The 17,840-nt window shown below is 35.4% G+C and overlaps 1 protein-coding gene across 2 annotated transcripts in view; it reads left to right on the forward strand.

The window, feature by feature from the left end:
• ADGRL4 (adhesion G protein-coupled receptor L4) overlaps nt 1-14,270 on the forward strand; it is a 111,543-nt gene extending 97,273 nt beyond the window's left edge. For both annotated transcript variants that reach the window (XM_047726480.1, XM_047726481.1), the window contains 3 exons: nt 10,525-10,616; nt 11,944-12,112; nt 12,862-14,270. In XM_047726480.1, the coding sequence (XP_047582436.1) occupies nt 10,525-10,616; nt 11,944-12,112; nt 12,862-12,924 (324 nt within the window). In that variant the 3' untranslated portion in view covers nt 12,925-14,270. The remainder of the gene's footprint in view (nt 1-10,524; nt 10,617-11,943; nt 12,113-12,861) is intronic.
• Nucleotides 14,271-17,840: the final 3,570 nt, after the last annotated feature.

Genomic DNA, 17,840 nt, shown 5'->3' on the forward strand with positions numbered 1-17,840 from the left:
CACTAAAATGTTATTAGTTTTTTAAATGAAACATTGATTATACTTTACGGCAATCCAAAGGTCTGGACCTAAGTTCATCTTAACACTTGATTTTGATGGTTATCAGAGCTGATACCTCACAAAGAGGCATTAAATCCATACTTTGGTGAAACTGTGTAATAGATCACATTGAATGCTCTAACACTCATTTCTTCAGATCTTCAGTATTGCTTTCTAATTGTGCTTTGCAATAATATCACTAAGAGGAATGTGTATTTTTTTTTTAAGATTTTATTTATTTATTTGACAGAGAGAGATCACAAGTAGATGGAGAGGCTCTCTCACAGAGAGAGAGAGAGAGAGAGGGAAGCAGGCTCCCTGCTGAGCAGAGCGCCCGATGCGGGACTCGATCCCAGGACCCTGAGATCATGACCTGAGCCGAAGGCAGCAGCTTAACCCACTGAGCCACCCAGGCGCCCCGAGGAATGTGTATTTAAATTTATAAATGGAATGCATTTAAATTTGTGCCACATTATTTTCCAGATATTATTTTGGTTAGCTTACTTCATCATGAAGAACAAAGCTATTTTCCAATGTACATGACTTTTTAAAACTCTAAGTAGAAAACATTAAAAGAGACTGCTAAAAATGCATTACTGACTTTAGAGAAATGATGTGTTGAATTGATTATGAATGACTTTAAATATGATTGAAAACTGTGGATCTAAATGCATACTTCAAATAGTCCTCTTAATAATTTGAATTTTTAAATAGCATTTTATCAAATCTGATTAGATCTTCATGTACTTTTTTTTTTAAAAGATTTTTTATTTATTTATTTGACAGAGAGAGATCACAAGTAGATGGAGAGGCAGGCAGAGAGAGAGAGAGAGGGAAGCAGGCTCCCTGCTGAGCAGAGAGCCCGATGCGGGCTTCAATCCCAGGACCCTGAGATCATGACCTGAGCCGAAGGCAGCGGCTTAACCCACTGAGCCACCCAGGCACCCCTTCATGTACTTTTTAACTTGGTTGAATTACATGACCTTACAGCGTGGCTAGCAAATAACTTATTCTAGAGGTAGGGAAATGTCAGTTCTGTCATTGTCTCATTTATGTAGCCTTTATCAGGTTTAATTTTAACGCACACAGAAACATTTGGGGTCTTGGTTTTTTACTTAGTTAGTATTGCCTTATTAAAACTACATAATGTGACCTGAAAATCCACTTAACAGGCACACATACAGTATGTTGCAGTAGGCCATAAGATAACAAAAGGGTGAACGTCTCTACCTTTAGGAACAAATACTCATCCCACTGAATGGCTTGTTCCTGACATGTGGCTTTATATGACATTGAAAAAGTGAAAACACCAGTATCATATGTATTTTAAGTGGTAAAACCTTAATTTTTCCTTGTAAAAGGTCAGTGGTAATTCTAATGTGTTCCCCCTGTGCACCAGTAGATGATTTTAAGGCATTCTACTTGACCACTAACACAAACCCATCAACCATATCTGAACTCTAAAGGAAGAAAATTCTGTTGTTTACCAGCACAGGAAGACTATCACATTCTTAGAACTTTGACCACAGAGAACAGTGAAGATAGCCATCTCCATTAGGGGATCACTGGCATTACACACTAAATGCTACTGTTTATAAGGCCTTCACTGCTGGGGTCTTGACTAAGTTCAATGAACACATTGATGCCAAACAGCTAGCCATATCACTATTCATTAATGTTTTACTCTTCGACTTTTAACCATCTTCTACTTTAAACCATTTCTAAAGTGAAGTAACTATTAGCAGATAATATAGTAAATGTCTAAGCAGTTAAGTTCATGAAATTTTAGATGTCAATTTAACTTTTCTTTACTGGCCCTTTATCTATCATTTGGTAGTTTTGTAATGTGCTTAAGGGCATATCCTGGGGCACCTGGGTGGCTCAGTCAGTTAAGCATCTGCCTTTAGCTCAGGTCATGATCCCAGGGTTCTGGGATCAAGGCCCACATAAGGCTTCCTGCTCAGTGGGGAGCCTGATTCTTCCTCTCCTTTTCCCACTCCCCCTTCTTGTGCTTTCTCTCACTCTCTCTCTCTGTCAAATAAATAAATAAAATCTTTTTTTTTTTTTTTAAAGGGGGACATATCCTCTAGAACCTGTCTACTAGGTATGAATCTTCACTCTGATACTTCCTAACCATGTCACCTTGGGCACATTATGTAACCTCTCTATGCCTCTGTTGCCATAAATGTGAAATCAATAATGATGATGATGATAATGATAAGAAGAGGAATTACCCCATAAAGTTGGTGTGAGGATGAAATGAATTAAAAATTAAGAACACTTATCACAATGTCTGACACATAGAAAACGTTCCATAAGTGTTTTGGTCATTGGCTCCCATCTCAATGTTACAGTAGTTTGTAACTACCTGCAAAATGCTATTTTATCCCAGAACAACCATTCTTCTAGTTCTCTACCCCAGCAGTCAATGATCGGTGGGAAAGCACTGTTATCTTCTAAAGTATAAACCTCAAGGTATTATACCGTGAATGTTGTTAATATCTCAGATGTTCTATGAAGGATACTGTTGTCTGATCACATTTAGAAACTGTTTAGGTTATTTATTTATATTTATTATGTTTTCAGATTGTTTCAGCTGTTTCAACATGTTTCACATTACTCTTAATATCTTTCTCCTAGCATTAGAGATGGCACTCCTCTGTCTCTCTGCTCTCCTCTCTTCTGGGCCAAGTGTGAATAACCCAAGCTGAGGAGTAGCTCTTAGGTCTGTAGACACTCCCCAGACTACTCGACCCTGAGCCTCAGGAATGTGAATGGGATAAGATGAGGCTCATGATGTTTGGAAAAAGATGCTTCCTAGCAGCATCATGTAGATGTAGGTGGGGGGCAAACTTACTCCACTCCACGATTCTGACAACAGCTCAACAAATACCATGGTGTCATAATTTTGGAGAGTTTGCACTAAATTTATAGTAATGCAATTTCACATCTAAGCTTTGGAAATTTTAATTCTAGTCATTAGTTTATTAACAAAAGGTTTTTGGTTTTGGGGGGTGGGGGTTTGTTGTTTTTGCTTTTGTTTTTTAACAGAGGCTGGTCTAATCCATTGCCTCCCAGCATAGCTTCACAATGCACACGAAGGGGTTTCTAAGGGGAAGGAGTCCTGCCTAGCCTGGGTGTATTCGTTACTGGTCTCAAACCTTTGATATGTGCTTTCATGCACTATACACTATTAGGACATTTTGTCAGTCTCTGCACATACACACATGTCCAGGTTCCACAACAATTGCACATCTGAAAATGTACCCCCTCTTCCTTTGAGATCTCTTTTCAAACTGTCATATGTGGAGAGGGTGATGTCCTTGGGGTTTTCTCCTAAGAAGTCAGTGTCCTCAGATTACAAAAAGGCTCAGATGTGAAAATAATTTTAAAACTATGAAGTTTTGGTTACCATACAAAACACAGGATGCCCAAGTAATTTGAATGTCAGATAAACAGCAAATCAGTTTTTAAGTATGCCCCACATATTGTGTGGGAGATACTTAGAGTCAAAAGTTAGTTATTGTCTATCTGAGTTTAAATGTAACTGGCATCCTGTATTTTTATTTATTAATGAAGCAACCTTCTAAGAAGGGCCTATAAAGGTGTGCATTATACAGAGGAAAATGTGACAGGTCCTTGAAAGTCCAAACTGTATTTATGACTTACTGAAGAGCAAGTCCTATACGTTATAATCTGTGATCTCTTTAAGAGACACAGAAACAGAATCCACAAATACATTTTTAAATGATCAATTACTCACCAAATATCTAGAATGTCAATAATAAATATGGGTTACTAAAAAATTAGTTTTTCTTTTAAACTAGATTTTAAGTTTTTATTTAAAATATAAGAAACACTAATTATAGGGTACTTCATATATATATATATATATAAATACAATTTATATTTTATATTTACATGTCTTTTACTTTGCATTAGTTTTCTGTTGCTATCATAACAAATTATCACAAATTTGGTGGCTTATAACAACAAATCTATAATTTCACAGTTCTGGTGGTCAGAAGTCTGGGTACAGTGTGGTTTAGCTGTCTCTTCTGCTTCTAATCTCACTAGGCTAAAATTAAGGCTGTTCTGGAGTCTCCAGGGGAGAATTTGTTTCCACACTTATTTAGGTTGTTGGCCAAATTTAGTGTCATGCAATTTATTTTCTTGCTGGCTGTTGGACAGGGGTCAGTCTCAATTTGTAGGGGCCTCCCGTATTTTCTGCCTGACCTGATGACCCCCTTTGTCTTCAGTTCTCTCTGGCCTCCCCTTCTGCCTCCTCCTTTAGTACCTCACTGCTGTATCTCTTCTGCCCTTCTCTTTCATTTCTAAGGGCTCACATCTCACATTGGGCCTAACAGAATAATCCAAAATAACTTCTTTATCTTCAAGTCCATAACCTTATTCTATCTGCACCATTCCTTTTGCTGTATTCACAGGTTCCACATTTTAGTTGTGCCTGTTTTCTTGGAAGAGGGACATTTTTTTCTCAGCACATACCCCACTTTTCTGATACTCTATGGGATTAGCTTGTAAGTAAGGCATTAGATGTGATTCCAATTGAGAACAATAGAAGAAAATCAGAATGAAGACAAAACTCAACTTGATTCCAAAGTCACTAGTAGATATTTTTCTTTAATTAAGAGATGATATCTTTTCACTTTAAAAGCTTCAGCTGAAAACTACTGAGCCATCTCTGCAGGGATCTAGGGATTGAGAATGGGTCACTGTTGGTGGGGGCCGGGGGAGCAGTGTCCTCTTGGTAGGCTAGGAGAAATCCACCCTTTGTCCATGGCAGAAGAGGATTAACTAGGCCAGTTAATCTAAAGGTAATGAAACTATTTGAAAGGACATAGTATTTGTGATCATGACACATTCTTAAATGAACCAGACTCCATTTGATATATGTGAAAAATTAAAGCATGGGTCTAAAAGTGCTGTAAGAGAAATTTTCTCATTCTTTTTGGTGAGATCTGACATCAGCATATAGATGGCTTCATCAATTATTGAGAAAAAGACTAAGAAAAGAAAAATGACTGATTGGGATGATTCATTTTGAAGTCTGAATTTGAAGCCCTTGGGTCGAATGTACCTGTAGGTCTAAATCTTTCAGAATTAGCTCCTGCTCTCTCTCCAGCTTATCTATTTAAATTTCTTGTTTTAAAAAATAAGGCACTTAAAAATTTTTAATGCACTCTGTCAAACATCAGAAAATGTGTGCCAGACTTTGAAGCAACTGCATCTATCAATGAAGGTAAGAAACAGATCTCTGTATAGATAAATATTCCTTAAGATGAATCCAGGGGAAGGATTTTAAATTTAAAATATTAGTTTCTCTCAAGGGTTAAGTTTTCACAACTTGAATGATTTTTTTCTTCACAGCTGTTTTCATTCTCTGGATACACAAGTGCAGCAGTGAATTTCAGAGTTCTCATGTTTGCCACTAACCTTCTTGTCTTGCTTATTCCTAGAAAAGTATTAAGGACTCCTAATCGACAAGCTTAATTTTTTTTTTCAAATTGAAACAAAAATGATAACGAATGACTGCGTTCATTTGCAAGTCATTAATTAGCCCCTGTGCTTTCGGGCACTAATATTTAGAGATAAATAATAAGGAAACCACAGCTGATAAAATTGGCACACATAGGTAAATATTAATAAGCAAAAGTGTGAATCATTTTAAAGGCACCATTTCCTTAATTAAGGTTCATATTAATGAGGTTTCTTGTATTTGAAAGAAAAGCTCAAGTATTCAAGTCAGTTATCCCCAAGGTAGCCTTGCCAGTAAACACAATGCTAGTAGAAGCTTTCCAATTATTTAACATAAAATGCACATATTTCTCTAGCCTCAAAGTCATGACTTCTGGAATAATTGCAAACCATTTATCATCAGAAATACTTTTTAATTCTGTATAATCTTGTTTTGAGCTTCTGTTTTTATCTTATCTCAGACTATTTGTAGTTAGTTCACAAAACATCCCCTCCAGAAAATACTTGTCCATATCATATAAAATGCGGAGATTCCCACCTCTAAGTAAATAAAGTCATGTGCCTTTGGGTGATACTGATTATTCAAGGTTTTTCACTCTATATAAAGAAGGGTTTAAAGTAGCTTATGTATTTATAGATAAAGAGAATACAGGTAGTGTAAAAGCTGCAAATACAAGTTTTTCCGGCTACCCCAAATTTGCTGGATATTATGATGTTGCATTTGGCTCTGAGTTTTGTTAAAGAAAAGAACTATTCTGACACTTGTTAAAATGGTAAGGAAGACTTTTTTCAGGACTACTGTGATAGGTGTCAAAACTATTACAATAGGGGAGAAAGATTCAGCTCAACTCTGAATAAAATAAAGTCAGCTGGGGATTTATAGACAAGGATCAGTTTGTGTGGCATGTGGAGGGGAGTGAGTGGAAAATTACTAAGAGCGGATGGCAAGGGTTATGACAATTCTCGATAAATTTACTTTAACAGGACTCTTGCTGAGAGGCAGGCCAGTGTGATCAGATATCAAGGGTGGGGGATGAGGAACTTAATTAGATATTGAAAATGACTGGATATCAAGAGTGGTAGGTTTCTCTCTAAGCTGACTTAGCAAGATTCTTGCTAAAACTGAATTCTTCAAAGAAGGGCACTGAAGCCCAAGGTTGAAGCTGACTATAGTTTGGTCAAGGAGAATTTTTTTTCTCCATGTTCCAATGATTCAGACAAGGAAAGATCATGTTTGCATATAGAATTTGCATTATCCAAAACAATAAAGAATACCATCATCTTCTGTATTGCCATAGAATTGAACTCAGCTCTGATTTTATCATTTGGGTTTCAGTTTTAATAAACATACAGTGGGAGGCAAGTATGTAGTTAAGGCGGCATTTAAACAGAGGTGGTGAGGGAATGGCCTTGGAAATAGTGGAGAGCCTTAGGGCATGCTGGTGGGCTAGAGGAAGGACAGAGAATCCAATGTGAACATAGTGACGTAATCAAAGGAGAGAGAAGTAGGACTAGAGAGAAGAGGCATAGTGAGAACAAAATCATTTCTAACCCAGAGGTCATCGTGCGATCTTTAGGTTTAACTATGAGTGCTATGGGAAGCCATTGGAGGGTTCTGAATAGAGACATGGTCTGACTTACATTTTTAAAGGGATCCATCTGACTGCTGTAACAAGAACAGATTGTAGGAGGGCAAGGATGGAAGCAGAGAGACCAATTAGCGGTTTTGCGATAGCTCAGGTGAGGCACAATGTGGCTTCTCCCAGGATAGGCACTGTGAAGACAGTAAGTGGTAGTCCTCTTCTGAGAATGTTTTAAAGGTGGAGGTGAAGGGTTTGTTGATGAATGAGGCTGATCTGCTAGAAGGATGAGATAGCTTTTTTTTTTTTTTTTTTTTTGAGGTGGGAAAAATTGAAGCAAAAATAAGTTCTTTAGGGGGAAAAACAGCAGCTAGATTTTTTGGATTTTTTGACACATTCAATTCCTGATGCCTATTAGACTTAGTGAAGCAGTCAGATAGGGTGTAAGGGTAGTATTTTGAGCCTTTAAGTCTGATCGCCTAGGAAGTGACTGTGCAGAGATAGGTCCAATGACTGATGATATACTGAGTAATCACTTAACTTTCTCTGGGTTGCTCTCCTTTGGCTTTACTGGTCATTAGAGGCTGGCTTAGAAATCACATGTGAGGGTGTCATTTCCTGTGTTATTTTGCTCTTTGCAAACAATCCCTGGGCACTTACTGAATAGTGTTTGACTTGCCGATTGACTGGTCATCTCTTCCATTTTATATATATATATATATATATGTATATATATATATATATTCCATCCCATTTCCTTAAGTGCCTTAAGGAAAAGGCTCAAGTACGTAAGTGTTCTTGAATGAAAGAATAAATTAAAATCCTTTGCATTTAAGAGAAAATCCAAGTAATATTCTCATTCCTGTCTATTTCACTCACCTCTTCTCATACTGCCTCTCACGTTGTTGCCTCCACCCTGGCTACTTTTGCTAATTCCTTCAAGATCTGCACTATCCTCAATTCTCTCAAGCCTCATGGATACTTTGATCTGCTAATCCATTATAATTTATTGGGTCTTGGTTTAAATACTAAATCCTAAGAGAAGTACCTCCTGAACCCTTCTAACCCACCCTCATTTTGTCTATTCAAATAATCCAAATTTGTAACTTGATAACATTTATCACAGTTTGTAGATTTGTAAGTATTTATGTTGTTGTTTACTATATATTTTCTTAATAAGTTTATGAGAACAAAAGATAATGCCTCTTGTGTTCATTAATAGATACCCACTCCTCACTACTATACCAGAGAATTGGACCCTTTATAAAATGTTTAGAATACATACAAGAAGCTTCATATATTTATATTAGTACCAATGAATATGGATAATAAAATCAATATATCTGTGATTTTTTATTACATAGAACCATAACACCTTTTGATAAAAATATTTTAATCTGTTTCTCTTATAATGTGGAAAGTATGAGATTATGGAGTAAGTCTCCTACTTGTCCAACAGCACCTGGTTTTTATAAGTATGTAAACATTCTTTCTCCCTATTGTACAGAAAAATGTACTTTCCAGAACTGTATCACCCGTAGGGAATGTTCCATTGCTGCTCTTCGCTATTTTAGCTTATGATGTGGAACAGCATTTCAAATGTTTATGGACTTCTGAGAAGACACAGCAGTATGAACAACTGTTTTTCAAACCTGTTTTATTGAAGACTATAAGAAAATTTAATATTACAGTCAGTCACATGGAAAAATTATGCAACTAGAGAACAATTTTTTTTGTTACAGTTATCTCATAATTCTTTGTTGAGATAACAAATTCAATATAAATACTTCATTAAAATTATTCACAAATATTCAAACCAATAATTTGACATATATTATTTATAGTAACCAACTTTAATACTTTTTATTATTTTAAAATATATATACTCCTATTTATGAAATTAAATAAAATTGTTGTTTCCAAATTTATTTAAAGAAGCTGTAGCTATAAAAACCTAGAATATACTATGTATTCTCCTTTCTTAAGTAAAGACTCCTTATAAAATTAAATATTAAATTATAATTTCAGTTAGTTACTTGAGCCTAAGATAAGGTGAAACTATCAATTCAATCACTTTTAATATACTTTCTCTCCCCTCTGCAATTGCTGAAGTCTTTCCTTTGTATGGAAGAATTACTGTAATTAGAATTAATTAATCATATCATTCAAGTGATGGACATTTGAAAGCAGGACGAAGGGAATAGACCCTTATCCCTTTAAGATTTTCTCTCAAGGACCTCTCCATGGAGAAGTGACAACACGAAATTATCTGACCCGTTCTTTCATACTGCTTTTTAAATAGTAATTAATAAATTTTGAGAAGCTACATAAAACTCCTTAGAATACAGAAAAAAAAAACAATTTTTTTAAACTATAAGCTTTTGAAATACTAGTGTAAGAATTAGGTAAAAATTAAATTATTGCACTTTGCTATTATTGCAAAATGGCTTTGGAAAAAATTTGTTTGGATTAATAAAGTATTCAAAAAAGGTTAATCTACAAATTTTTATAATACTTGATATTAATTATTAGTATGCTCAGATTAAATAAACACACATTTAAAATATGCTTTTGACTTAATCTTCTGGCACTACAAATATGAGTTTAAGTTTTCCAAAAATATAGGAAAAAAGGAAACTTTTCATAATGCAGTCACTTTAAAAGGAGTGGAAATTGTATGTACTTTACTTAGCCCATAATAAGAAATATAAATACTAGAATGATAAATGTTTAATAAAAAGTATATACCATCAAACAAACATTTATTTCACTGATTAATATTTTGAAAGTTTCTGAGGTTAAATCTAGGGAAAGGAAATCTGAGCATAAATATTAGGAGACACAGCTAGATGAACCATACAAAAGAAAGTACACTCAAAACACTTTCTAGGAATAGAAATTGAAGGTGTTTTGTTGGATTTTCTAATTTCTCTGAGTATTCTTTTTCTGGTTTAATTTTTTAAAGGTTGACACAATTATCACTAACACTTCTCCTTGAAGTAACATATAATTTAATGAACAAAAATTTGACTTCTCAAATGTTCACAAGGTTTTTCAAACCAACATTTAACTTAATATGTCTATGAATCTATAATTGGCAGCCGATGATAGTCATCAATCTGTAGACGTGATCGTACATCTGAAGAAGTTTCTGGAACAGGGTGTTTAAAATGATCTGGCAAATTGTGCTACCATTTGTACTAACAATTTTCAGTGCTATCGTAAAGATCAGCTGCAGATTTGCTTCCTGAAATCTACCAGAGGGTTTGTACTTAATAATATACATAAAAATCCCACCATTTTCTAGTTTCTATCTTATTTGAAATCTTTAGTATTTATTTACTTCCTTCATATGTATCTAATTGACTATGAAAACTATCTTTTCTTTGAAATTCATTTATTTCCTCAGGTTAATCTCTTGGCTTTTGGATTTATCATATACAAAGTTTTTCGTCACACTGCAGGGTTGAAACCAGAAGTTAGTTGCTATGAGAACATAAGGTAAATGTCTCTTTAACTCTGTTTCTTTAGTAGTTAAAAGCTTTGGTAACTTAAGGCACAAACAATTCTTGAAAGGACTGTTTTTAAAATTATTTTTATACTTTCTTCTGCCATATCTAAAATACTTATTGTTAAATAGCATTTAATATGTTTAATAAGATTATAATCACCACAGATTAAATGGTAAGTAAAGCAATTTTTTCCAACATAATCCCCTTTGAAAAAAAAGATGATGGTTGTGATTTAGGGCAAAAATAGGGCTTAGTGATTTTCTTTGGAAAACATTCCTCGGAGCTTAGTAACTGCGTTTCTTTCTTGGGACTCCTCGTTTGCATGCTGCCATGATTTTTCCTTCAACCCTCTCTTTAAAACTGATTTATTGAGACCTTGAAAATGGTTTGTTCAGGAAAAACTGAAGTGTACTATAGGGAACATTAGAAACCACTAACGTTTGTGTTGCTTGGAAACACTCCTGTAGTTTCAATACCTCGCACAAGATTTATAGTTCGGATTTAGCAAACGTTTGATCGATTACTTTCTTTTACCCCTCACATTCATAGCTTCATGTAGTGTGATGGTTTTAATAAAGTTGAAAATGACTCATTTTCTGAGGTACACTGCTTAAACATCTTCTGCAGTATGGAATGATTGGACGAAGAATGAGAAAATAATCATTCGTTGCCTCATTTTCAAAGCAGTGTCCTCAGTGAGCAGGACCGAATATTGCTTAACCAAAGTCATAGGAAATAAGTTGAAAATACATGTTTTTTTAAAATTTTTAAGAAAACAGTATTCTGATATGAATTTATTTTAAGGTAACTGTATTGCAACAGTGAAAAAAAAATCTAGTTTTATCTCTTATTCTTTCTTGTCTAAACCTGAAAGGAAAGCAGAAGTTTCCTTTGATGTCCTGTACACGTACTGACCCAAGTCCACGCGGTATAGTTTCCAAGGTTTCTTAGGGAAAATACCTCCTAACAGATATATGTCTTATCTTCAGGAATTATTGCAACATTTGATTTGAAATCAAAGCACATACACTGCAGTACACTAGATAAAAATATTTTGGGATTAAGGAAATTCCTTGAAAAGTACCATATTTTAATAATGTTGCCTTCATTTTGGAAGCACATCCCCACCCCGGGCAGTAACATACCCAAAAGCCCATCTCCTGAAGCTAGAATAATTTTTCAGTTTCAAAATCCCTTGTGGTCTTTGTAGATTTCTTCATTATACCAACAACTCTTTTCTCACATAATTGGAGGAGTTTAGGGGTGTGTTGAGTATATGTGGTGTTCTTAACTGAAACATTTCAAATATATTCTAGGTCTTGTGCAAGGGGAGCCCTTGCTCTCCTATTCCTTCTTGGCACCACCTGGATCTTTGGGGTCCTCCATGTTGTGCACGCATCAGTAGTAACAGCTTACCTCTTCACCGTGAGCAATGCCTTCCAAGGGATGTTCATTTTCTTATTCCTGTGTGTCTTATCTAGAAAAGTAAGCAGTTTTATTTTTTGTTCATTTGTTTGTTTGTTTTTTTTAATTTTGGCCAGCCCTACAGCATATTCATGTAGCATCAGTTACCAAATTGATAAAAATTCTTATTCTCATGGATTTATGGTGAGTCCTTCTGTAGCCTCAATGCAGTACACTTTAGTATCAAAGTAATCAGATCCCCTAGCTTTTCATATGGAAATAGGCTTTCAAACAAAACTTGTTTTTAGGAATATAAACATAGTTTCTATTAATCTGAGCGTATTCTGACAGATGATGAGAAAACAATACTTTTGTATCAACATGGATGGGACTGGAGGAGATTATGCTGAGTGCAATAAGTCAAGCAGAGAGAGTCAATTATCATATGGTTTCACTTACTTGTGGAGCATAAGGAATAGCATGGAGGACATTAGGAGAAGGAAAGGAAAAGTGAACTGGGAGAAATCGGAGGGGGAGATGAACCATGAGAGACTGTGGACTCTGAGAAACAAACTGAGGGTTTGGGAGGGGAGGGGAGTGGGGGATGGGTGAGCCTGGTGGTGGGTGTTAAGGAGGGCACGTATTGCATGGAGCACTGGGTGTGGTGCATGAACAATGAATCTTGGAACACTGAAAAAATAAAATTAAATTTAAAAAAAGAAAATACTTTTGAAAACCAAATATAACAATATAATGTGATTTGAAAATAATTCGATGTGGTTGTTGCAATTAAGTTTAACATTTCCTTTTTATCTTCCTTTTTTTTTTAGATCCAAGAAGAATACTATAGATTGTTCAAAAATGTCCCTTGTTGTTTCGGATGCTTAAGATAAAAATAAAGAACTATGGATAATTGCCACACATAAAAAAACAAAGCTGTGGATGGCCAATGTATAAAAATGACTTGAACCAATTATCCAGTTATTAATTACTAGATAATCAACTATTTTAAATCAGTTTTTCTGTTTACAATGTAGGAACTGCAGATAAGATACCATGCTTATGTACCATATACCTAGAGTTTGCTTTTCTCCACAACATAGTTAGTTATGTCAAAATAGTATTACAGATATATGAAAAGTAATTGGTTTCTCAGGAGTGATATCACTGCTCCCAAGGAAAGGTTTTCTTTCTAACATAAGAAATATATGAATGTCCTGAAGGAAACCACTGGCTTGATATTTTTGTGACTCATGTTGCTTTTGAAACTAGTCCCCTATCACCTTGGTAATGAGCTCTGTTACAGAAAGTGGAATATGAGAGAATGAAGGGGCAGAATGTAAAGCAGGAAAAAGGAAATGGCTATTATAACAATGAGTAAACTTGGTTTTTTGTAAACTAAATGAGAAATTATAGGTAAAATAAATCAACGAATACATCTTACCATTGTGTGAATTGTTCTGGATTTAAATTTCTATCAGAACAACTTAGATTTATATTTGTTATATCCATTTTCTTTCCTAATATTCTAAAGAAGACACAAAACTTCACAAATGAAATGACAATTATGTTCTGTTTTTTAGGTTAGCATTATGAGGTATATGCTGTTTTATACTTATTTCATGGATTATGACTTCAAATTCTTAATCAGTAATACATAAATGTGTCAAATTAGAATATTGTTCATGACTGTAAATGTAAAAATAGTGTATATAAAGCTCAAGAATTCTGTCCTATAATCTTTCAGTTAGTGAAAAATATTGTTATCTCATTAGGCTAGTATATTTGATTTATTTCTTTTAATTTTAGAAAAATTATAGTTCACATCACAATATTCCCTTTTAACTTACTATTTTTAAAAGGGCATTGTAAATATGAAAGTATTCAGAAAGTGAATTGCTATTTTTTTTCTGTTCAGAAAAGTACACATTTAAAAATGTTATTTATAATGAAGAAATCACTGAGAACTGTAGAAATGTTCACAGTGGATCTATTTTCTGACAGTTTTCTATCTATTAAAGTATATCTGCTTAAATGTATGGCTTCTATCTATCCTCAAATCTTCTCATTAGAATGTAGAAGCAGTGATTTTATTTCAAAAATATGTGATTGTCTGCACCTACCTGTAGAAGTATGCCAATACACTAAATGTTGTGATTTTAAATTAATTTCTCCAGCTGTTAAAATGAAGTCTGTCAAAACTTGCTCTAACAAATAAAATGTTATCTAAATGAATACAGCTACTGCTTTGCTGAGTCGTTTTCTCAAGAAAGATGAGCTCCCTGACAATATGTCTTATACATTTTTAGAGACTCCATGATAAATTTTCATTATATCTTCTGATCTCTCATACACTAAGCCTATGACCCATTATTATCATTGTCATTATAGAACAGTGTTATAAGAATGTGATATTGAGGGGTGCCTGGGTGGCTCAGTGGGTTAAAGCCTCTGCCTTCCGCTCAGGTCATGGTCTCAGGGTCCTGGGATCCAGCCCTGTGACGCATTCACAGGGCTCCGCATCAGTCTCTCTGCTCAGCAGGGAGCCTGCTTCCCCCTCTCTCTGCCTGCCTCTCTTCCTGCTTGCAATTGCTCTCTGTGTCAAATAAATAAATAAAATCTTAAAAAAAAAGAATGTGATATTGAAAAACTAATCTGCTCAATCGATATATACAAATGATGTATGGTAGGAAGAATAACACCTCTCCCAACACTTCCACATCCTACTCTTCAGCATCTGTAACCACTATTGTTAGGTTATGTGAAGAGGTTTGTTATATTAGGGGTTGCTAATCAGCTGACCATGACATGTGGAGATTATCTTGGATAATCTGGGCAGGTCCAAGGTCATCACAAAGGACCTTATAGATGAAGAAGGGAGGGAGGGAGGGAGAAAAGGGAACATATCAGGGTGATACAGCCCAAGACAATTTGACCAGCCATTGCTGGCTTTGAAGACAGAAGCAGTCTACAAGACAAGGAACGCCAACAGCTTCTAGAAGCTGGAAAAGGCAAAGAATTTTTCCTTAGAGCTTCTAAAAGGAAGTCGGCCATGCTGATACTTTTATTTTAGCCCAGGAAGACCCATTTTGGACTTCTAACTTTTGGACTGTCAGATTAATAAATATATATAATCTAAAGCCACCAAGTTTGTTGATAATTTTTCATAAGCTTATTAATAATTTTTTATAATTATAGCTACCATAGAGAATATTATGGAAATATGTAATAGCATCTTTAGAGATAAACAACTACTCATACCATTAGGGCAAACCTTAACTCTGGATATCATTGGCCAGAGCTTGTATTCTTTAGCATGAAGTTCACAACCTTCTTGGGAGCCTCCTGGGTATATTCTGAAACCATCCCCCGTATGTGGAGGACAGGGAGAGACCAAAGAAAGAGGCAGGCCACTCCAGACTGGGAAGTGGCAGGTTCAAAGCAAGAAAACGTGTCTTATGAGATTTGTCTTGGATGGCCACAAATGAGTAGATCTCTGCACTCACCCACCAAATCTTAAAAGTCTATATAGAGGCCCTACCTGGATTTAGTCACATGTACCATCCAGATAATCTCAACACCACATTCCTATCTCAAGCCTGCAATGTTGGGGCAGCTTCTGGGAGCAGTGAAGACAAGCAGTACACACATTCCAAGGACTGTGAAGAGGTGAGGAGCCTCCAATTTCTGAGGTTTAGCTTGCAGGTCAACCAGATGCCAAGTCTTCTTGATACCCTCCTCCAGTAATGGATTTCAGACCTTCTCATATCTGCATACCTCCCCCAGTTTTCGCCTTTTCCTTGCGAACATGTCTTCCATCCCACTAAACTGTTTCTCTTTCTCAAAGCTTACCATGGTTTACCAAACTCCCAATTCCTGGAATTTCCTCCTTGTTACCCTCATTACCCCAACAAACATCTAGTTATCCCTAATGTGTCTTTCTCTATGAAGCCTTCCTGGACTCACACAGGAATTAATCACTTCCATGTTTGTGTCACCATTTTATCTGCACTTAACCTATTTTAATATTCATCTCAAAGTATTGCAATTATTTAGGCCATTCTCAGGATATTCTTTATACCTAGTTTTGTTCTTCATTAATGACAGTTACCTTTTCTCTTTTTTGCTTCCAAATTAATCTTACTGCCTTCTGCTGCCTTATGATCATGCGACTGATAGGAGAGTCCGGACCGTCTGAACAGTCTGGCTTTTGCTTTAGGTATTCCACATTGGAAACCCATTCAGTGAACTGGCTTTCTCAGAGAAAGCCCTCTGTGCTTTTCTCTGTTAGGGAGTTCAGTGAAAGAGATGGCCCAGCAATCTCCATTTGGTGAAATATAGCACACAGAGGAATTAGGCTACCACTGTAGCCTCTGACTACAACTCAGTTTTTCCAGGAAAGACCTTTGGGGATTTGTAAGGAGCTTAGAAAACCACTAATAAAGTAGTGATTTATTTTCCATGTGGCTGTTATTCCTTATGTACGGCTCACTTCCTTGTTTGATCAGGAGACAAATATTAGGATTTTAGGCTCAATCTCCTCCATCCCTAAAACGAATCACAAATCCTGTTATATTAACTTACAAGCTCATTTTTTTCTTGATAAATAAATGGGGATGAAAAGAGATTATAGGATCTCAAGAGATCCAATCAAAGAATTCAGTACTTTAAGGTTGGCCTCAAACAATGAGAAGAATGGACACCAAAGAAGTATAAGATAAACTCCCTGTAAAAACTTCCTATTAACTGGACATAACAATCCCCTAATTAAAAAAAAAAAAGTGTTGCTTGATTGATTACACTGTGTAAATATATTTACAGGCAGTATAAATATATAAAAATATATTTACACAAAATATAATAATTAGAAAAAGTATTTAAAAATCTATCAGCAAATACTCCACATCTGCATGCTAGGCATAACCAACAACAGTACTTACTAATTTGATAACATCATTTCTTCAGTCCCTTTCAATTCAATGCCACTCCCCTAAAACTAGACAATAACTCTGCATTTCTTGATTTTCTATGTACTCAATTTAACTTATTATACCTATCTTCGATGCCTTACACAGTAGGAGTCTTTTCTATATATCAACATCATTCTCTAATTTCTCCAACATGAAATCTTTGAAGAAGACATAAATTATGAATCCAGAAAAAGTACCCATTGTTCAGGTGTTTCCTTTACCTGGAAAGTCTTCTCCCATGCAAATTCTACCCATCATTCAAAACCTCCCTCTATGAAGCTTCTCTGATCAATTTGGTCCTTACTATTTCCCCAACCTACCACAGCTATAGCACAGAGAAAGTATACAAGATAACACAGCACTTAGTAGGAGTCATTGTAAAATTGTCAGGCAGTGTTCAAACTTAAAATTTTTAGGGTTTTGATTACATATATATGAGAAATAAATTAGAAAAGGCATTTAAAGGAGGGGGGAGAAGATTACTTCCTGAAAGTTGACAGAGATTTCAATTATTACATTACATGATCTCATTTAATCCTCACAGTAACATATGCAATTCTATCCTCATTTTTCAGTGTGAAATACACTCAATGTCACACGGCTAGAAAATTGCAAAGTCATTGTTCAAAGTGAAAGCCCCAGTTCCTTGTGCTCCCCCATGGGAACTCAGGGACTGGCTCACACCTCAGATACGAAGTTCTACCATTCCATAGCCACAAACTCATATAGTAGGAGGACAGTATTCCTGTTTATAATTATGTTCTCTTGGGAACGACATGCTTTTTTAACATGGGACGTTGACAGGTCTTTTCTACATGCATATGCAATGTGAAATACAT

This window comes from Lutra lutra, chromosome 4, assembly GCF_902655055.1.
Source record: "Lutra lutra chromosome 4, mLutLut1.2, whole genome shotgun sequence".
In the NCBI taxonomy this organism is placed as follows: Eukaryota; Metazoa; Chordata; class Mammalia; order Carnivora; family Mustelidae; genus Lutra; species Lutra lutra.